Raw genomic sequence first — 23,761 nt, forward strand, 5'->3', positions numbered from 1 at the left:
TTCTGTTTGTTATTTGTTTTGTTTGTTTGTTATTTGGTTTTTAGGAGCATTAGCAACTAAGGCCATATTGTTCCGGGATATGCGGTGGTCATTACCTGACCTTTCCGCATACTCCATATTTGGTGGTGACAGGCTCGAACCCTGGTCTAATCAAGAAGCGTATGCTACGCACTGCTGCTCCTTCCCACCTGGCTACGGAGTACATGGTAGTACTTCAAAGAGTGGGGAGGTGCCCCACTCTTTTCTCTCATATATTAATGACCTTCTCTCATTGATTGGAAATCCTATCCATAATTCTGCTGGTGACAGCATACTGTATTCCACCTTCCAGCTTAGGAAACCTTGCCCTGCACAGCTTCAACTTCTCGAATATCGACTACCAATTCCCTAAATGCTGATCTCCCTTCGGTAAGGCAAAGATAACTTAGTTGATTACAACCCTTCTAAAATTCAATCCAGTCTGATATCTCACAAAAAAGCTTTTTTTTTGCTCCTCTGCTTACATTCGATGACACTCAGATTTCTAGACTAGATCACTTATCTCTATTAGGGATTACCCTGACTTCTAATCTCTCTCTCTCTCTCTTGGCATGAGCACACATTGCAAATATTGCTTCCTGAGAATCTGGAAAACTGGATTTTCTCTTTTGTACTCGGCATTACTTTTCTTTAAAACAGCTGCTCACTCTGTACAAATTGCAAATATGCCCTACCATGGAATATTATTCCACATCAAAGGACAGTTAGGTTAATTGACCAATCTCTCACAAAGTCTCTTCACCCTTTGTCTCACAGATGTTCTGTTTCTGCTGCATGCCTTTTCTATAAATACTTCAATGGGCACTGTTCTTCTGAATTGGCTTCTATAAATCTTGCTCTCTCTCTCTCTCTCTATGTCCTCCAAACCAGTCCGAACATATGCTGCAACCATTCAGCATCATTTTACCGCCCAACTTCAAACTCACAGAATTCCTTCTAAATTTTAAAAAAATGTGATTGTCCAACAGTTGCCACGTATGTGGCACCTGCATCCCATCTGGCTGAATGAGAATAAATGCAAGATGACAAATATGCGAGAGAGTTGTCCTATGTCCTGCCATTCAGTCTGTCCCTAAATAAATAAATAATAATAATAAAAAAAGTGTCTACTAGTGTATATGTATGTGTGACATATATATCGATGGGCTGTATATGAGGAGAGTGTGTTCTGTCAGGCCTCCAAATTAGACTGAGTGCAGCAACCCATTTAGAGCCCATGCCATGTCTCTTTCCACTGGCATGAGAACTGCTGACACTGGCCAGTGTGGGATCTTATATAGAGAGCCACCGTGCAATCTGTAGGGGTCAGCGAAAGCCTTACCCCCTCCCCCAAGTGTCCTGGCCCTATGACTTTGTCCCCAACCAATCCCATATCCCTTTCCCCACCCAAACATTTCGCCAAATGAACTCAACAACCACAAAACTTTCTGCTCTCACCCCCCCTCCCCCGTGTGGAGATGGGTTCCTTTCACAGGAATGCCCCTCTGTCCCCCTTCAACTTCCTATTTCCAGGTGGACAGCCTTTTTTTTTTCTGGAGCCCTCCCGATAAGCTCAGGTTTCCCCCCACCACATTCTATATCTATCTACTATACCTGGCTGCCTTCTCGGGGCAATGTGGAGTCCCACTAGGGGCCCCATGGCTAAATGCTGTAGAAATGTCAGACCAACACCAAAACTTACACTACCTCTGGCGTTTACAGTTTATTTGTTATTTGATTTTTTTTTAGGAGCATTAGCAACTAAGGCCATATTGCTCCGGGAATATGCAGTGGTCATGTTGTTGTTTGTTATTTGGTTTTTAGGAGCATTAGCAACTAAGGCCATATTGCTCCGGGATATGCGGTGGTCATTCCCTGACTTTTCCGCATCCTCCGATATTTGGTGGTGATGGGCTCGAACCCTGGTCTAATCAAGAAGCGCATGCTACGCACTGCTGCTCCTTCCCATCTGGCTATGGAGGCACCTTTTACAGTTTATATTGTGACACAGAGAATACTATGCAGTTTTAGGGGAGACCCCTGTGCTGCTTGACAATAAACACTATATTCTGTACACATTGTACTCCCCATATTCAAATTCTGCATCCCTTATATCTGAGTGACACCATGTCTCTGATATGCCCATGCAAGTATACATGCACTCGTTCTTAGTTACGCTAATACTGCCCACGTATTTAACTGTTCCGTGATGATTCACAGCACTTTGCTTTCCAGGCTGCTGCATGTTCCAACAGAAGCAGTGCAAGAATCACTTTTCCTCTGCCTGCTGCTATTGTCAATCTATTAGTCCATGTACCCCAAGCCAGCAGTTTTCCAATCCAGCTAATACTACCTCAATTACATCAGCTAGCATTTGTCTATTAAGATTATACAATTTATTAGAAGGGATGAGACAGATGAAATGAAAAGTTTTTTTTCCCATTTCTTTCTTTTTTGCTGATATAAGCTTCCATTCATCATTTTGACATTACTAATGCTAAACAACAGATTGCCAAGTTACATCATAGTGCAAATTTCATTGCCATCAGCAAACAAGTTGCTTCAAGAAGTTATGACAAAGTTTTTCAATAGAACTGCCAAAAACAATTGTGTTTTCAATAAAGAATTTTCAGTAGTTGTGTAGAACAACTACTGAAACTAATTGAACCACTTCATGTGGTTCAAATGACATTTCAGAATTTCCTTATCTATATAAATCCCATTGCAGAGCTTCCCATCATGTGAACATCACTTGATGATGTTTGATAAATGCTGGAGTACAGTACAGTAAGTAGTTCAGATATAAAAAAGTCACATAAAATATGTCCTAATGGCAAAATGATGCAAGGAAGCAAGATTATATTTAGATTATAGAGGAAAACACTTACTTCATCTGCCAATCCCTTCTAATGAATTGCACAATCCTAATAGGAAAATAATCACATAGGATAACATAAAATATGCCAACGGTTAAAACCACTGACATACTTTATGTGACTACTGTACATGTCTGACATGTAACAATACGTGCATTACCTAACTTGCTTAATAGCCTACTTATAAGTGGGCCTAGAAATATTTGCTCAAGGTCAAGGTGCTACTTGCAGCTTGATCTTGAAAAAAAAATATTTGTTGGTGGTCATCTTGTGTGTGTGTGGGGGGGGGATGGCATACCACAGAATAACAACACTAATAATCATTATCTTTGGAATAGCAGCCATTACATAGAACACTCTCCTCCTCATGTCATATGATGAGGTGAAAATGCCCATGTTTACCTTGCTTATTAATGCTAAAATAATACAATTTTGACTTACAAAAACAGTTGATACCAAATTCACATCATGATATTGGAGAGTGTGTAGTTAATTACACTCAGTTAAAATCAAAAGCTTTTAAATTTCTTCATGATTAATTTTTATCCATATGTTAAAATAACCATTACTAGCATATCAAAGCAATGCACAAATCAAAACACTACAAGCGATGAGAAATTACCTGGTTGCCTTCAACATTATGAATACCAAATCACTATGTATAATGCTCCATAAGATAAACAGATATTATTTACATGAATGGACAATCTTCAATTATTTATTTTACCTGATAAAATAAAAATGTATAAATGCTGTCAACAGCTTAACGTCCATGCCAATCCTTGGAAAGACACACATTACAGCAATCTTGCAGAACAAAGTACTCTTTTTAACTTCACAGCTGGGCCAAATTTTTACAGGGGTCTAATTTTAATGCCTAGTCTAGCAAACTGAATTTCTCATAAAGTGCTTCATCTAAAATGATAACAGCTTTATTCAAATGAATTTTATATGATTTTAGAATTTTCTTATTCACTGCTTATAAGATGACTGAATTTGTCTAATTAAAATTGGTGGATATCCCCTGTACCTTACATCATGAAGTGTTCGTCCACAGTTGATTAAATACTGATTAAAAAAAGATTATCCTGGAGGTGTTCAAGTGGTTGTTGGTTTTTATGGCACACCAGCATCCCAGGCCACATTGTACTATATCTAGGCAATGTGTTCAGGATGATACATATTTGCTCAAGAGCATAACTAATTACAACGAGTTTTAAGTAAAACTAATAGGGCTCAAATTCTGCTTCCTCCAACATGAATAATGGAACCAATTTTATCTTGTTTCAAGATGGCAGATTGAAATAAAAACATACCTGTCAGGAAGTCTTGGGATCCTTCCTATATAGTGCAAAACTGTTACAAAAATAACAGTTACAAATAAATGGATATAATTTGAGTACAGTGATCTTGATCTATGATGGAAGAATGAAATCACTGACTATAATTTCTTTTGTAAATATAATAAAATAAAATAGCATAAATAACCACTACAGTACTGTACGTAAAACTTTTTATATTAAAACAAAATTTATAACTTTAAAACTGTAACCTTTATTTCCAAAGTTGCCCCCATAGGCTTTGGCTCGATTCACTAGTTCCATTAGTTTAGGATTCACTACTTGATTAGCCTCTTGTAGAACTGCTATCAGGTCACCAGCCTGTTTCATATTAGATAATGTGAAAAATGTATATGCTGTCCCAGATTTGTTACTTCGAGCTGTACGGCCAATGCGATGAACATAGTCTTCTGAACAATTAGGAAAGTCAAAATTGATGACATATTTTATATCATCAACATCTGGAAAAGTTATATTATATAGGAATGAATGTACTTTTCTATAATAATACATGATAACAAAATAGTTTATTATTATTATTATTATTATTGAATATTAATAGGCTTATTTAATGAACACTGAAACCACATTAAACCTACTTGATATGGTTATTAGGTGACTCTGTAAACACCTAGTAAACAATTTTGAAGTCTGATGAATAGTTAGCATGTTTGATCTGTATTTGCTGACAAGTTAATAAAGAGATTAAAAAAAAAAAAAAGAAAAGAAAAAGAATGACTGTTTAAAATTACGTTTCACTTTATTTCAACCCATCTTGGGATTTATTTATTTTTCAATCAAATCTAAAACAAATGTAATGAGAGATATTTGGTTATCTTAAATTTATTACACTGTTAAGAGCACGTATATTTATTTATTTACGGAACATGTGAAGAAAAAAAGATTACTTAGTGGTACTGAATATAAGTAAACCTGTATGAAATTCAATACGGATATGAATATACAAGATGACCATCATGAAGCTGTGATTCTATTCTAAATCAAACTTTCAGCCAGTAACCATATTTTCCTTAATAAGAGTTTTGTAATAATAAAACTGCATGATGATATATGCAATAAAAGTATGAGAAGAATTTTAATTCAATTAAATATGTAAAGGAATGGCAGAAAGCTGCAAAGATATTTCATAGATACCAGTGATGGAAAAATGATTGAGAAACACATCAAATGATTGTTTTTTTTTTAAAGGTTAAAGTGGCACAAAGATGCCAACATCACGACTGTTAATTAGTTATTCATCAAAGATTATTAAATCTCTGTAGCAAGAGGTTGGGGCAATAGACTAGAATGTTAAAAATAGCATATCTACATATGTTAACTCCTGGTCCAGACAGGAAGCCACTAAGGGAGTCAAGCTTAGAAAAAGTATTTTATATATAAAATAAGCCAAAGCACTTAAAAATTGCAAAAATTTAGGCTATTAACAAATTTACACTGAGCATTTAATAATTTGTTTATTAAATACGAAGGTTGGAAGTGTTGTTAATGACACTGACAGTACGCTACTGCAACAGGATCTAGAAAAGTTGAGCTGAGAAGTGTCAACTGAAGTTTAACACTGACAAATGTAAAGACAGATTTCTACCCGGTCAAGTACTTCCTACAATACAAGCTCTGCTAATGATCAGAGTAGACCTACAAAAATTCACTTCAGATCGCAATTACAGGCGCTCGTTAGTCAAACTTGTTCCGCTTTTGTTTGGCCCCTGATGTCGGCTCAAACCAATATCTCCACCTGCTATCTGTATGAGGCACAGAACGGCACATCGCAGGTACACTGAACAACTTAATGCACGCATGTGAAATATTCTGACTTCTGTGAATATTCTGAAATATGTGCCTTGTACATATGAACATGTACATTCCTTGGTGTACTGTCTGCCTCAGAACTATGCAATACTCATATCTATAGAATGGTTAATGCAATGTTTTTAAGTTAATTTCATGTTATGTTATCTTTTTGTTATACTGTATATATTTTTATATCACTCTATAAAACTGTCAAGCCCCTGGCTTCCTGGCTGTGGCGGGCACATTATTGTATGGTTACTGTACAATAAAGATTTATTCTTCTTCTTACTGCATATGGGCAGCAGTAACTGCAGAGTAATGTATCAACTGTGAGGTACTAAACTCAGGGTGGTAGAGAATGAAAAAGAGCTGGGGGTAATTGTGCAGTCAGATATAAAGTTTTCTCAGCAGTGCTGACAGTCTGCAAGAGTAGCTCATGGTGTCTTCTCAATAACATACAGGAATTTTTCTAGCAGCGATAAGGAGGTGATTATCCCGTTGTATAAGGCAATAGTCAGGAGGCCTCATTTTAGGAAGGATGTAGAGCTGCTTGAACAAGTACAGAGAAGGCCAACAAGGCTGATGAGGGGAACAAGAGGGTGTTCGTAAGAAGAAAGGCTTAAGTTCTGCAAATCACAGCTTCTGGAGACTAGGCACCTGTGAGTCGATCTGATTGAGTTGTAAAAGGTGTTGAATGAATTGAGGCTCAGGCTCAATGCTGATGGGATTCTTCTTCTTGCTCAGATTACAAACATGAGGGGGCATAGATTCAAACTGAGGAAAGACAGTTGTAGAATAGATGTGCAGAAATTTGCCTTTAGACAACAGGTGGTTGATTGCTGGAACAAACTTCCATCTGTCATTGTGGAAGTTGCTAAGAAATTCAAGGAAGAAGTGAACAAACTTTTGGAAGCGAATGGATGGGCGAAATGAATTTTTTTTTTTTTTTGGCTGATGCTGTATAAGCTAGCTTTCTTGCATCACATGCCTCTACTAATGCTAAATAATTGGGATGAGAAGACCAGAAATATCACGGTAATCACGAATGGGGAAGAACTCATTGCTTGCAGAGAATGAGAGAATGAACTACAGGGGAAAGATAAAAGAAAATAAATAAGTCCTTGTACAGTCGATTCCGGTTATTTGGGACACATCGGGACTAGTGCATTTTGGCCCGATTAAGCGGCTGCCCCAATTATCCAAAGTTTCACGTAAATAGTTAAAAATACAATGTACCCCCCCCTTTACAATTGGTTCAGTGTACAATCAAATCACGTTACGACGAACTCACCATAGTAAAGTACGTTCACTATACTGTACGATGTGCAGTAAGCGGCGGTCATTGTGATCACGTTTGTGAATTGAATTTTAATTCTATTAAACAGCGATTGTAATTAGCGAAAATAGGAGGAATATTATCCACAGGCTATAAAAGCAAAGATATATTAAGCACAAATTTACCCTTTATTACCTTACCAATTAAAAAATTAAATGATACGTGAAATTCAGAAGAATATACGTGATAATTAATACGTACTGTAATATGTACATACTAACTAAACTAGTTGACATTCCTGTTCACTGACATTTGTGGGAGGGGGTTAAAATTTAAAACAGTAAAAAGATAAGCAATCAATAACAAAAAAAACACGGCACACACAAATTGCAAGTAATACGATACGCGCAAGTGAGAACGGAGTAACAAATTACGAAGCTTTAAAAATAGGAATGAAGAGAAGATTCTGAAAATTATAATTTTTTTTATATGATTAAAGATTCCAGGGAAGTGTAAACACATTTCACCATAAAAACCCACAGAATTCCAGCTGTCGGTATTATCACAAATTCAATAAGATCGAGTTTACTATCAGTTTATGATGATTTCACTACCAGAAAAGTCCAATAAACAGGCGACTGCTAATTGTTTTATGGTTGTGACCTCCAAAAATCTGACCAAACTATGTGGTATGGTCAGAGAAAATCTCAGGGTAATCTCCAGTGGTGCGGTCTCCTGCCCCGATTAAACGGGATTTTGTCCCAATTAAGCGAAGTAAAATCTGGCTATTTTCTCGACTGCGTTCCGTTTTTTAAGATTTACCCCAAATAAACGGCTGCCCCGATTAACCGGTGGCCCAAATAACCGGAATCCACTGTATAAACATTTGATTAGACCACAGTAAAAATATAAACTTATAGATTTTTAAAACTATGAGCGATTCAAAAGGAGGTTATTAACAATTATGACAGAGAACACTACGTTGTATAAATGCAAGGATTTTTACTTGATTATTAACTAATTTAATCAAATACACAAAACCAAATGTTCTGATGCCCACGAATCTTCAAAGATATAAACAAAAAAATATAAATAAATAAAACTGAGGCTAACTAAAAACGCCACACGTCCCCTTTAAATACAATGAATAAAACATTTAAAATGACTGGAGATGTACAAATATGACCCCAATTCACCAGGGACGATCAAAGGCTGACACAAGTAATTATAGACCTGTGAGTTTAACTTCTGTTCCCGGAAAATTAATGGAGGCACTGGTTAAAGAGGCACTGCAGGATCATCTAGACAAGACTTCAGTTATAGCTCGGACACAGCATGTTTTGTTAAGGGGAAGTCTTGCCTGACCAATTTGATCGGATACTATGATGCAGTCACAAAAGAACTGGATGCAAGGGAATAACTTTGATATTATATACTTGGATCTTAGAAAGGCTTTTGATACTGTTGCACATGGAAGACTGCCGCACAAATTGGAGCACTGTGGCATTGGAGGCAAATTGCTGCTATGGATAAAGGGGTGGTTGAGGGGGAGAAGACAGAGAGTGGTAATCAATGGACACTGCTCATCGTGGACTAAAGTTATTAGTGGAGTCCCTCAGGCTTCAGTGTTGGGTCCTTTATTGTTCTCTGTATTTATAAATGATATTGATGATGGTATATCAAGATTAATGTCCAAGTTTGCAGACGATACGAAGATTGGCAACACTACTGACACTATGCTGCTGCAACAGGATCTGGAAAGGTTGAGCAGATGGGCTGAGAGGTGGCAAATGAAGTTTAACATTGACAAATGTAAAGTACTACATATGGGAAACAGCAACCCCAGAGCAACGTATCAACTCTGTGGTACTACACTGACAGTGGTAGAGAATGAAAGGGACCTGGGGGTAGTTGTGCAGGCAGATATGAAGTTCTCTGAGCAGTGCAGACGGGCTGCAAGAGTAGCTCACGGTGTATTGTCAATGATATATAGGAATTTTTCTAGCAGGGATAAGGAGGTGATTATTCCCTTGTATAAGGCAATGGTCAGGCCACACCTAGAGTATTGTATACAGGCCTGGAGGCCTCATTTCAAGAAGGATGTAGAGCTGCTGGAACGAGTACAGAGAAGGGCAACAAGATTAGTGAACGGAACAAAGGGGTGCTCTTACGAAGAAAGGCTTAAGTTTTGCGAATTACAGTGCCTCGAGACTAGGCACCAGCGAGGTGATCTGATAGAGGTGTACAAAGACTTGAATGGTTTGAGCATGCTCAATGCTGATGGGATTCTTCCTCTTGCTCAGAATAATCACCTGAGAGGGCATAAATTCAAATTGAGGAAAGACAGATGTAGGATAGATGTGCGGAAATTTGCCTTTAGCCAGCGGGTGGTTGGTAGGTGGAACAGACTTCCATCCCTTGTCGTGGAAGTGGATAGCCTAAATAAGTTTAAGGCTCAGCTGGACAGGTATTTCGAACGAACAGAGGGGTGAAGTGGAAGTGGTTATTTTTTATTTATTTATTTTACTTTATTTTATTTTTTTGGCTGATGCTGTATAAGCTTGCTTTCTTGCATCAAATGCCTCTACTGATGCTAATGATTTGTAATGTAATTAGCATTAGTAGAGGCATATGATTAGTGGAGGCACAAGAAAGCAAGCTTATGCAGCATCAGCAAAAAAAAAAAAAAAAAAAACTGCTCCCACTTCACCCCTCTGTTCATTTCAAATACCTATCCACCTCAGCCTTAAATTAATTTAGGCTATCAACTTCCACAACAAAAGATAGAAGTCTGTTCCACCAACCAACTACCTGCTGGCTAAAGGCAAATTTCCGCACATCTATCCTACATCTGTCTTTCCTCAATTTGAATTTATGCCCTCTCAGGTGATTATTCTGAGCAAGAGGAAGAATCCTATCAACACTGAGCATGCTCAAACCATTCAAGGCTTTATACACCTCAATCAGTTCACCTCGCAGGTGCCTAGACTCCAGACACTGTATATTGCAAAATTTAAACCTTTCTTCGTAAGAGCAACCCTTAGTTCCATTCACTAATCTTGTTGCCCTTTTCTGTATTTGTTCCAACAGCTCTACATTCTTCTTAAAATGAGGCCTCCAGACCTGAATACAGTATTCAAGGTGCGGCCTGACCATTGCCTTATACAAGGGGATATCACCTCCTTATCACTGCTAGAAAAATTCAAGTATATCATTGACAGGACCCCATGAGCTAATCTTGCAGACCATCTGCCCTGCCCTGCTCAGAAAACTTCATATCTGCCTGCACAATTACTCTCAGGTCCTTTTCATTCTCTACCACTGTCAGTGTAGTACCACAGAGTTGATACCTTACTGTGGGGTTACTGCTTCCCATATGTAGTACTTTAGATTTGTCAATGTAAACTTCATTTGCCACCTCTAAGCCCATCTGCTCAACCTTTCTAGATCTTGTTGCAGCAGCGTACTGTTATTAGTGTCCTTAACAACCCTGCCAACCTTCGTATTGTCTGCAAACTTGGACATTCAGCTTGATATACCATCATCAATATCATTTATAAATACAGAAAACAACAATGGACACAACAAATTCTCAGGGACTCTAATAATAACATTAGTGTACGATGAGCAGTGTCCATTGATTACCACTCTCTGTCTTCTCCCACTCAACCATCCCTTTATCCATAGCAGCAAATTGCCCGCAATGCCACACTGCTCCAATTTGTGCAGCAGTCTTCCATGTGCAACAGTATCAAAAGCCTTTCTAAGATCCAAAAATATGATATCAAAGTTATTCCCCGCATCCAGTTCCTTTGTGAACACATCATAGTATCCCATCAAATTGGTCAGACAAGACTTTCCTCTAACAAAACCATGCTGTGTCTGAACTATTACTGCAGTCTTGTCTAGGTGATCCTGCATTGCCTTTTTAACCAATGACTCTATTATTTTCCCTGGAACAGAAGTTAAACTAACAGGTCTATAATTACTTGTGTCACCCTTTGATCCTCATTTGTGAATTGGGGTCACATTTGCACGTCTCCAGTCCATGGGTACCTCTCCTGAGTCCTAGAAAGTTCTCATAATTATGGAGAAGGGTTTGCTTACTTCCTTTGCTGCCTCCTTTAATATAACTGGATAGATTCCATCCACCCTGGTTGCATTTTTTATGTTTATCTTCAACAATTTCCCCTCCAATTTCCTCTCAGTTATTACAAAATCATTTATTCACTGCCAGAGTTCAATTCACCTCTGGCATTCCCCTCGCTGAATAACTCCTCTCGGGGCAATACGGCCTTAGTTGCTAATGCTCCTAAAAACCAATTAACAGTGAACATAACTCCTCATGTGTGAATGTAGATGTAAAATACTCATTTAGTTTGTTAGCCACCTGAGCAGGATCATCAACAGTTGAACTATCAATATCCATTGGATGAATCTGATTCATCCCTTTTCTTCTAAAGTTCACATAGGTAAAGAACTCTTTGCTGTTTTTCTTTGCATCCTTTTCCAAAGATTTCTCATAATCTCCATTTGCCTGCCTAATCTCCTTTGTGACTTGGTTACAGACCAGCATATATCTATCATAGGCTTCCATGTCACCCATTAATTTATATGTATCCTATGCATTTTCTTCTATGCCTATGTCTCATTAGTTCATCTGACATCCATTTAAGCCTAAACCTTGAACAATATTTCTTAGTTGGTATGTAGAGCCTAGTAGCTTCCAAGATAAATTCTTTGAATGCCTCCCATTTTGAATTTGTTGTTAGTAACCTCATCAGTTGGTCCCACAGTATAGAATTTAAATACTATCTCAGACCACTGTAGTCGCCTTTACGAAAGCAATAACCCTTCCTTTTACCCCTGATGGTAGTTACCTCTTTGAGTAAATCTCACTTCAGCACACTGTGATCACTGCCACCTAGTGGTTCCTTTATCTGCAGATTCTTAATGCATGAAGAATTACTACTGATAATCAGATCAAGAGTATTACTCCCTCTAGTTGCCTCCCGAACATACTGATGTTACAAACAATCATCCAATAAATCCACAAAAGCCTTGCTAGTGTGTGAGTGACCAACCCACAAATTCTATTCAATATCCGGATATTGAATGGAATTATACGACACTGATGATTATACGACCCTATTATACGACACTGATTTACTGGCCCACTCTATTTCCCTGAACATTTTCTTATTATACTCATCAGAGTCATTAGGCCTATAACACACTCCTACTCTCAATTTTGATCTCCTAATGCTTATGTCACACCAAATTGACTCGACATTGCACTGTCCAGCAATGTCGACTGGCTGCACTTCCTTGGATTTTGTGTGTTTCTCAACTAATAGCATAACCCCCTCCTCCCTTCCTATCCTGTCTATCCTTCCTGTACACATTGTACTCCTCAAATTCCAGTTCTGTATTCCTTATATCTGTGTGACACCACGTCTCGGATATTCCAACAATATCTGCCTTTGATGTTTTGAGCAACATCTCAAATTCATCAAATTTATTCACAAACTCCTTGAAGTGTATACGCAAGTATACATGCACCTCTTCCTATTCTTAGCTACCCTAACACAACCCATGTGTTTACTTGTACCGCAATGACTCCCAGCAGTCTCTGAAATACCCTGCATCTTGTTTTCCAGGCTGCTGCTCATTCCAATAGTAGCAGTGCAAGAATCACTTTCACCTCTGCCAGTGGCTACTGTTTATCTATTAGTCCTTGTATCCCCCCCCCAAGCTAACAGTTTACCGACCCACCTAACACTGCCTCGATAGCATCAGTAAAAATTCTTGCACCTTTTCTATTTAAGTGTATCCCATCCCTGTAGAAGCAGTGTCTCCTGTTAACATGTAATGGAAGCATATAGTCAGAGAGAGAGAGAGAGAGAGACTTCGTATCAATAGTTGCAATTTACCTCTTACTATCACTTCTTGCAGTTCAGAGATCAAAGCAAAGGTTTACCAGTGCAAAGAGTGAAGGTTTGATCCTTCTAGATTTTTATTTTCCTTTATATTAGTTTGGAATTAATGCCATAAAAACAAAAGAACCAATACAGTGGGTGAATTATGAATTTTAATCACCAACCAGTAACAAAACTACAAATTCTGCTTCCTGCTGATGAATTTTTTTAAAATTCTTTTGGCTCTTCCCAACTATTTGCAGCTGCTCCAATTTCTTATTAACTTTTTCCCCCCATTTAAAATCCTTTTTATTCCAAGAGAATGTGACATTAAACTCCCTTGTGTATCTCAATTCCTACTATTCACGATCACCAGAGATGCATAGTATGGGAATGGGCCTATTGTGGCAATTAATCAAAGGAATAGGGTTACATTTGAATGTAATTGCACCTTAAATTTTTAATGAATAACAGATTTGCCTCTTTCAAGATGTTATTCAATTGTATTAGTAATGGCCACATGGTGCAAGAAAGCCTATGGCTTATGCTGTACCAGCCAAATAAAAAACCTGAATAAAACAATGATAAAAAAAAAAAAAAAAAACTAATAATTAATAAAAGAAAAGGAAATTAAACTTATCATCCCTATGCGTTTCCCTCACCCGATGGTACTATTCAGATGACCTTTGAATTTCCCCGAACTGTCAGCCTCTACCACACATGTAGGCAATTTATTCCAGTAATTTATAACTTGCTGGCTAAAATAAAACTTCTTGCAGTCCAATCTAAACATCTCCCCCCATAACTTGAATTTATGTCCCCTAGTTCTAGCATCATTTATAATCTTAAAAATTTCATCCTCATTCATTTTTCTGATGCCTCTCAGAGCCTTAAACCCCTCAATCAAATCTCCTCTAAGGTGTCTAGTTTCCAAACTCTGCAACCCACATATTCGAAGTCTTTCTTCATAAGGATGCCCTTTTGCCAATCTCACCAGGCAAGTTACCTGTCTTTTCACCCTTTCAAGAAGATCGATGTCTTTCTTTCTTTCTTTAGGTGCAGTCTCCATACTTGAACACAGTATTCCAAATGTGGTCTAACAAAAACCTTATATAATGGGATTATCACGTTCCTATCTCTACTTGCAAAAGTTCAATAGATTATCGATAGGCCACCACGGGCCTTCCTTGCAACCTGTTTACAATGCTCAGAGAATTTCATGTCTGACCGTATCATAACACCCAAGTCCCTTACCTCCAGTACTGGGTTTAGTTGAACTCCACCAAGTGAATAAGTTATTTTGGGATTACTGTTTCCCAGGTGTAATACCTTACACTTTGTTGGATTAAAGCACAGCTGCCATTTTTCTGACCATTTCTGAAGTCTCTATCTAGGTCTCTCTCAAGAAGCTTAGCTTGACAGTGATCATTAACTACTTATCAATTTTAAGATCTGGAAATTTAGACATCACGCCCTCTATCCCTTCATCGATGTCGTTTATGAAAATTAAAAACAACAATGGTCCTAATACTGATCCTTGGGGACCCCCACTTCTTATATCAACCCAATCTGAGGAATAGCCATTTATCACAACCCTCTGCCTCCTGCCTGAAGCCATCCTGCTATCTATCTAAGGATTTTCCCAGTGATTCCAACCTGTTCCAGCTTATAAAGCAATTGCTCAGGTGGGACTGAGTCAAAAGCTTTGCTGAAATCTAAATAAACAATGTCAAAATTATTCCCTAAATCCAGCTCGTGAGTGACCCTTTCAAAATAGCGAACCAGTTTGTTAAACATGATTTTCCCTTTACAAAACCATGTTGAGGATCCTTGAGAATTTCAATTCTATCCAAATGATCCTGAATTCCACCCTTGATCATTGCGACCATGATTTTTCCCTACCACCGAAGTCAGACCAACAGGTCGATAATTTTCCACTTCATTCTTAGAGCCACCCTTATGTACGGGAGATACATTGGCACTTTTCCAATCCAACAGAATCTCCCCAGAGTGTAGTGATGCTCGCATAATTAGCCTCTTAATTGTAATTGATATTAATAATTTTAAGTCAACTCATGGAAACAATCTATAAAATGGGCAATAAGCCCAAGGATGTCACTGTCAATGGAGGGAACACAGCTTCTTTATAACAGTAAGATGGAAAAGTATGATTTAGTTAAGCATTTTTCATTGAACTATTTCAACATCTGCATTAAAGTGTCACCTCATTCCTTTATTTTATTGCTGAAATGGGCCCAAGCAGCTTACCACTAGAGGATTTTAATTAGAAAAAATTTCCCCTGCACACAATTTGGCCACTCATTTCGATTTGATACAGTTATTCAGAGTTTCTATCAGTCAGGAAATTTTTGTCCTTAGAAAACTGTGCACATGCAAACTCCAGGGTGGTGGGGCCCCATCTTTCAATTAGAACATATGTGGCTGAATATCTTCCAAATGAGGTGCAGCATTCAATATGAGCATATCTAGGTAATTTCTGAAGTTCACAGTGTTTTCATGGAAGGAAAATGGCCCAATCACCTGGCTGAAGGATAGTGTGCATCACATGTTTACCTTGGATAATTCATCCAAGGTAAACATGTGATGGTGGTGATTGCTCAGGTTTGTGAACAAAAGCATCAGGTGATGCTTTTGTTCACGAACTGATGGGGATTTTCAGATACCCATATGCAACAATTGACAAGACAGGCGAAATGTTACTTCATCACTGAACACTATATTTTCCAGAAAGTGCTCATCTTCGTCTATACGGTTGCGAATGTGAACGGCGAATTTTTCTTGTTGTGAGGCTTAATTTCTTGAATAATTTGCACTTTGTAAGCATAAAGTTCCAAACTCTTGTGAACCACCCTGTGCAATGTTGCTCGCAATATTTGTATCAGCAGGTTTGCCCATGATATAGATTTTGTAGCATTCCATCTTTACTTATGTAAACTCTAGAAGGGGATGAATCAGATTGGTCTACTTGATGTTGGTGGTTCAACTGTTGATGACCGTGCTCAAATAGCTGAGTATTTTACATCTACATTCACACATGAGAAATTCTGTAAGGGGAGGACAGAAGTTTACTAAACTCTAACAAGCAGCAAAATGATTTTGTAAATAAAGGAAAGCAAAGTGGAGGAGAAATTGCTGAAGTTAAACATAAAAAAAGGCATCCAGGGTAGATGGAACCTATCCAGTTATATTGAAGGAGGCAGCGAGGGAAGTTAGAAAACCTTTAGCCATAATTATGAGAGCATCCTCAGATTCAGGGGAGGTACCCATTGACTGGAGATGTGCAAATGTATCCCCAATTCACAAAGAGGATTGAAAGGGTGACAAATAATTATAGACCTGTTAGTTTAACTTCTGTTCCAGGGAAAATAATGGAATCATTGGTTAAAGAAACGATGCAGGATCACCTAGACAAGACTGCAGTAATAGTTCAGACACAGCATGGGTTTGTTAAGAGGAAGTCTTGTCTGACCAATTTTCCACTTGCAGTCTTCCAAACCCCATGTACTTTTTCTGACTGAATCTCAGTTATCAGTTGATTCAACTACTGCTCATCTCAGATGTCCAAATTATTTGCTGTATGATTCCTTTCGCCTTAAAGGTGGTACTTGTGCATATGTCCGTTCTGATATTCCCTGTCAGAGACTTGGCAATTTGGAATCTCCTCTCATTGATCTTCTCTGGCTTAAAATTTCTCTACCTCATTGTGTGAAATTCATCTGTTGTCTCTACCGTTCTCCCAACTCCACTAATCACTTGGAGCTCTTTGACTTCCTCTCTTTGCAACTTGACTTTCTCCAGTCCAACTTTCCTAACAGTGAGGTAATTTTCCTTGGTGATTTTAACGTTCACAACTCCAGCTGGCTTCCGTTTTCTAGTCACACCGACCCAGCAGGTCGAGATGCTGAGGCTTTTGCAATTACTAATGACCTAGCACAGATTGTTCATTTACCTACAAGAATACCAGACAATCCTAATCATACAGCCAATACGCTTGATCTTTTTCTCGCAAACAACCCTTCTAAGTACAAGGTTGAAGTGAGAGGTCCGTTAGGCACTTCAGATCACAACTTGGTGATTGTCTCTTCTCCAATGGAACCTTTATCTCATGGCTATTCCCAACCTCGTATTGTTTGGCATTACAAGAATGCAAAATGGGATGACCTGCGAGACTTCTTTTCTTCTTTTCCTTGGTCTGATTACTGTTTCAAAACTTCTGATGTCAACGTTTGCTCAGATCGTGTCAGTGAAATTATTCTTGCAGGAATGGAATCCTTTATCCCACACTCCACTTTAAAATCTCGTCCTTTATCTAAACCTTGGTTTTCCAATAAATGTGCTAAGGCTGTCCAAGAGAAGAACGTTGCATATCGTAATTGGCTTGTTTCTAATTCTTCAGTTTCATTTTCTGCCTACACCAAAGCTTGCAACAATTGTAAAGCAGTTATTAATCAGTCCAAACTAGAGTTTGAACAGGCTAAGAGTAGAAAACTTGCTTCTTGCCCTAATGGTAGCCGAGCATTCTGGTCTCTTGCCAAAGCTATTGGCCGCAACTTTTGCCCATCTCTGCTCCCACCTCTGTCCAAACCAGATGGTTCTGTTGTCACTTCAGCCAAGGATAAAGCTGACCTGCTAGCATCCCATTTTTCTTCCAGCTCATGTATTAATGACCTTGGTAAAACACCTCCCACCATTCCTAACACGCTCCATTCAATGCCTCCTGTGGTCTTCCGTCAAAAGGATATCAGAAGGATTTTGATGAATCTTGATGCTACGAAAGCTCCAGGTCCTGATGGTATTTCTCCACTTGTTCTCAAAACCTGTGCTCCTGAACTTACTCCTATTCTTTGCCGCCTTTTTTCACTTTATTATTCCAAAGGTGTTTTTCCTTCTGCTTGGAAATTTGCTCATATCCAGCCAGTTCCTAAAAAGGGTGACAAATCCCTCCCATCCAATTACCGTCCCATTGCAATTACTTCTACTCTTTCTAAAGTACTGGAGAAATCAATTAACCGCCAACTTTTAAACTACCAGAAACCTTCCATCTGATCAACGATCGCCAGTATGGATTCCGTCAGTGTCGATCCACTGGTGATATTCTGGCTTATGTTACCCATTTATGGACTAATTCAATGGAAAGGTTCGGTGAAACACAAGTAGTTGCTCTTGACATCTCAAAGGCATTTGATCGTGTTTGGCATAAAGGTCTTCTAAACAAGCTTCCATCTTATGGTTTGCCAACTGTTTTTAGTAATTGGTTATCCAGTTTTCTCTCTGATCGCTCACTGAGGGTAATGGTAGATGGCTCTCTGTCTTCTAACTTCTCCACTAATGCCGGTGTCCCCCAAGGTTCAGTTCTTTCCCCCACTCTTTTCCTCTTGTATATGAATGACCTTCTTCCATTGACTGGAAATCCTATCCGTAGTTTTGCCGATGATAGCACATTGCATTCAACTTTCCATTTTGAGAAACCTTGTCCAGCTCAATCAGCTTCAAGTTCTCGAAAATCTGCTGCCAATTCCTTAAATGCCGATCTTCAGGTAATTCTCCAGTGGGGCAAAGACAACTTAGTTGATTTCAACCCTTCTAAAACTCAATCTTGTCTTATATCTCGCAAAAAGGATTCTTCTGCTCCTATGCTTATCTTTAGTGACACTCCGATTTCTAGGCAAAATGATATATCTCTTTTGGGGATTACCCTGACTTCTAATCTCTCTGGGTACAAGCACATTACAAATATTGCTTCCTCTGCATCTAAAAAACTTGGTTTTCTCTTTCGCTCTCGGCGTTACTTTTCTTCCAAACAGCTGCTCACTCTGTATAAATCGCAAATCCGCCCTGCCATGGAATATTGTTCCCACATCTGGGGTGGTGCCCCCAAAACCTCTCTCAGGCTTCTTGATTCCATTCAGAAGAGGGCAGTTAGGTTAATTAATGATTCATCTCTAACAGAGTCTCTCCACTCGCTTTCTCATAGACGCACTGTTTCTGCTGCATGCCTCTTCTACAGATACTTCCATGGGCACTGTTCTTCTGAATTGGCTTCTATCATTCCCGCTCTCTCTTTCAAAACAGTCCGAACACATGCTGCCACCAGCCAACATCCATTTACTGTCCAACTTCAAACCCACAGAACCAACTTTTCATCTTCCTCATTTATTCATTCAACTGCCGTTTTCTGGAACAACCTTCCTTCATACGTATTTCCTGAAAACTACAATCTAAGAAGTTCAAGTCCAATATCAACAAATATCTTCTTTCGTCTTCTCAACCTCCAACCCAAGCACGGTACTAAGTACTATAGGTTCTAATACCTCTTGTGTTTGGGGTTCTCATAAAAAAAAAAAAAAAAAAAAATACAAAAAATACTGATATCATATACTTGGATTTCAGGAAAGCTTTTCATACTATTGCCATTGAAGACTGCTGTACAAATTGGAGCAATATGGCATTAAGGGCAAGTTGCTACAATGGATAAAGGGATGGTTGAGTGGGACACGGCAGAGAGTGGTGGAGTCCTCCAGGGTTCGTTGCTGGGGGAATCGTTTTGTGTATTTATCAATGATATCAATGAAGGTATATTAGGCTTAATGTCCAAGCTGGCAGATGATACAAAGGTTGGTAGGGTTGTTAATGACTGTAAAGACAGTATGTTACTGCATACAGGATCTAGAAAAGTTAGGCAGATGGGCTGAGAAGTGGCAACTGAAGTTTAACATTGACAAATGCAAAGTACTGCATATGGGTAGCGGTAACCTAAGAATAATGTGCCAATTGTGTGGTACTACACTCAGGGAGGTGGAGAATGAAAAATACCTGGGGGTAATTGTGCAGCCAGACATGAAGTTCTCTGAGCAGTGCAGACAGGCTGCCAGAGCAGTTAATGGAGTTTTGTCAATGATATATAGGAATTTTGCTAGCAGAGACAAGGTCATTATACCCTTGTATAAGGCAATGGTCAGGCCACATCTTGAGTACTGCATACAAGTCTGGAGACTCCATTTTAGGAAGGATGTAGAGTTGCTAGAATGAGTACAGAGAGGCTTAAGTTCTGCAAGTTGCAGCATCTGGAGACTAGGCACCTGCGAGGTGATCTGAATGAGGTGTATAAGGCCTTGAATGGTTTGAGCAGGCTCTATGCTGATGGGATACTTCCGCTTGCTCAGATTAAGAACCAGAGGGGAGCAGAGATTCAAATTGAGGAAAGACAGTTCTAGAATAGATGTGTGGAAATTTGCCTTTAGCCAGCAGGTAGCTGATTGCTGGAACAGACTTCCATCTGTTGTTGTGGAAGTTGATAGCTTAAATAAATTTAAGGCTGAACTAGACAAACATTTGGAGTGATTTGATGGGTCAAAAGGGAAGGGATTTTTTTTTGGCTGATGCTATAAGCTTGCTTTCTTGCATCATATGCCTCAACTAATGCCAATCACTTCTGCATCTGATGTCTTGACCAGCATTTCAAATTCATTGACAACGTTCTTAGCATTTGTGTACCTGGTGCTACTCTCAGTTACCTAACAGAGTATTTACTTGTTCCATGATGAACCACAGTAGGCCTTGAACTCCCCAGCCTTGCTTTCCAGGCAGCTGCATGTTCCAAAAGAAGCAGTGCAAGAATCACTTTGACTTTTTGCCCTTGGCTATTGTTAATCTATTAGTCTGATCTACTTAACACTGCCTTGATAGCACCAGCAAATATTCTTGTACCCTTTCTATTTAAGTATATCCCATCTCTGTATAAGAAGTTTCTTGTGTTAACAAGCACAGACTCTCCAGGGCTAAATTGATTGACAAGGCTGTAATCATATAATCTCTCCTATTGCATGTGGACAGAAATTGCAGACACTTTCAAATTTAACCCTAATCTGCAAATTTTTTTCAACATTGTCCTGCACATTTTAAGTAAATCTGCAGAACTCAATTGTTAGAATCATAGAATTCACTCATAATAATGTTATTAAATGGAGAGTACAGGATACAATGATACTTATACTGTCTGTGGTATAAATAATGATAATAAACCTATAACAATTTTAAATCTTTTATTACAAGTTTGGAAATTGGTAGACTAAATTTTTACGATTCTGGAATGTTTTCTGAACTAAACTATGAAAAACATTCTGCAAAGTTCACTGGTTCCATTTTTCAAGTTTTTAAATCTGATTAAATCCAAAAGAAATTTCTCAATTTAGCAAAATTTAGAAAAAAATAAAATAAAAAAATATATATATTTCAGGCATATATTCTTTCATTTACGAATAGATGACTATCATCAACCGGTGCAATACCACCACTTTGATTGGAGGTTTGAAGTGGTGAAACCCATGTTTAGTCTCTAGAGAAAAAAAAGTTTCCTGCATCCACCCCCCCATACTTCTCCTTCAACCTATGCACGGTACTAAGTACTATAGGTTTTGATACCTGCCGTGTTTGGGGTTTTCATAAAAAAAAAAATCCTTATTCTTTACTCATCTAAATTTTTAATTTTGATCAGTAAAGAATAAATTAGTTTCCTAGATGAATTTTGTTTTCTGAATTTCTAATTCTTCTAATCAAAACAGATATAATTTATTACTATAAAATTTAAACTAGAATTCTCGAGCAATTCTAATGGAACTTTCTGTTTCTTCCAACATGAATAATAATGAAAGAAATGAATAATGGTGTATATTTGAACTGTTTCACATTCAATAACACATTGAAATAACCTCCCCCACCACCCACATGCATTTTGTTTGTGTCAGAATGTGAACAACAGACTTCTAAACAGGCAGAGACTTTAATCTGAGCAACTGCCATCTTGAATCAAAATAGTGAATAAAAGCAACTGTACAGCATACTACAATGGTCCTCGTACATAACATGCACTGTAAATTTTGTTTGAACTGGAGTACAAGTGTAAAACAACAAATTATTAAAGGTTTTACACACATACACAAATTTCATATGCTTACATTTTTGTAAAGTAGGTGAAAAAAATCAAAGAATGCAAAAAAAAAAAAAAGGTTTTTAAAAATCAATGCTAAAATCAAAAAATCAAATAAATGAAACTTTTCTCTCATTAATGGCATTTCATTGAAAAATTACATTATCATAACTGAGAAATGTCAAATATATTTTTGAAAACAAAAATTAAAGCTCATTACCTGTGGTTGAATCTCCTCCAAAATCTGGCACAGCCTGATGGACACTCCGGGTTTGAGGGATTCTCCAGTCACACATCCGACTAAGAGCCCTCAAAGTCCCGTTACAGCCACTGGCTTGCATTTCAGGTATCATACTAATAGTTGAAGGAATCAGTGAATCTGCTTGAAGAGCCACCCTGAGGATTTTTTTTTTTTTTTTTTTTTTTTTAATTTTTAAGGTAGCCTCAGTATACCACCTATCAGACAGCACAGCACCTGTCTCTAATTATGTTTTGGCATATATTATGAAGGTATTTATTTTACCATGGATGTTTCTTCAGATATTTATCTATTAGGAATGCACAATTTCTGTACCAACCACAGGTAAGAAGGAAAATAAAAGCTGGCTAATAATGCCTTTATAAAATGCAAGATATGATAAAAAAAAAAAAAAAGAAAAAAAAAAAAAAAAGGAAAAAAAAATAATATATAAAACCAGATTATGTAATTTTTATGCAGAAGGCCATTCAGCTATGATTATCAACAAATCTCATAATTAGAGGAGCAACAATGAATGACTCTGACTGCAAGATGATAAAGTTCCAGGTGCAGAGGCATAAAAAAAGTCAACCATGTAGTGCCTCTAAAAAAAGGGGTGAAAAAGAGAAAAATAGTTAGAAAATTATTTTATTAGAAATATACTACCATATACAGCTATTAAATACATAAAAATTTCCCTAAATTAACTAAGTACTTTTTGTACAATGTCTAATACTGCTGCATAATCCTTGTTTTTAAAATATTATAATTTAGTAATCACCAAAAGAAAAAACTTGAACTTCTAAAGCTTATCTTGCAAATCTTACATATGATAATACAGTTTAAAATAAGCATTTCATACTGATATAAACATTATAATAATGTATAAATTAAGATCGCCTGAAAATTTTCATATACAGTGTCATCTTGAATTAGGATAACTCAATATACATAAATATATTTTAAATTCAATCTGTTTAAGGAATTCTTTTGAAGTAGTATAATTGTTGTTATTTTTTAAAATTTTATCACTAAATTTAATAAGGACAGCAAATTAAGTAAATTAATATAAAATAAGCATTTTAACGAAGTCTTTAAACGAGTGTTTCACTGAAATAAAAAAAATAATAATAATAAATAAAAAAATAAAAAATAAATATATATATATATATATATATACACTGCACTTTGTATAAACTTTGTTCCCTTCTACAAAATAACTTCAAGTCATAACTTATAAGAAATAATATAAAAAAAAATTAAGCTTCTCAACAAAGGGTCCTTTAAATTCTCTATTATATTCGGCAGTGTGTGCTGAGATATGCTACCACCAAAA

The 23,761-nt window shown here is 37.5% G+C and overlaps 1 protein-coding gene across 2 annotated transcripts in view; it reads right to left on the minus strand.

The window, feature by feature from the left end:
* Window positions 1–23,761, minus strand: part of LOC150082405 (uncharacterized) — a 267,788-nt gene that overhangs the window by 5,938 nt on the left and 238,089 nt on the right. For both annotated transcript variants that reach the window (XM_090379267.1, XM_090379266.1), the window contains exon 13: window positions 4,447–4,695. In XM_090379267.1, the coding sequence (XP_090235393.1) occupies window positions 4,447–4,695 (249 nt within the window). The remainder of the gene's footprint in view (window positions 1–4,446; window positions 4,696–23,761) is intronic.

The sequence above is a fragment of the Mastigoproctus giganteus genome, chromosome 8, assembly GCF_048544385.1.
Source record: "Mastigoproctus giganteus isolate SK-2022 chromosome 8, ASM4854438v1, whole genome shotgun sequence".
NCBI lineage: Eukaryota > Metazoa > Arthropoda > Arachnida > Uropygi > Thelyphonidae > Mastigoproctus > Mastigoproctus giganteus.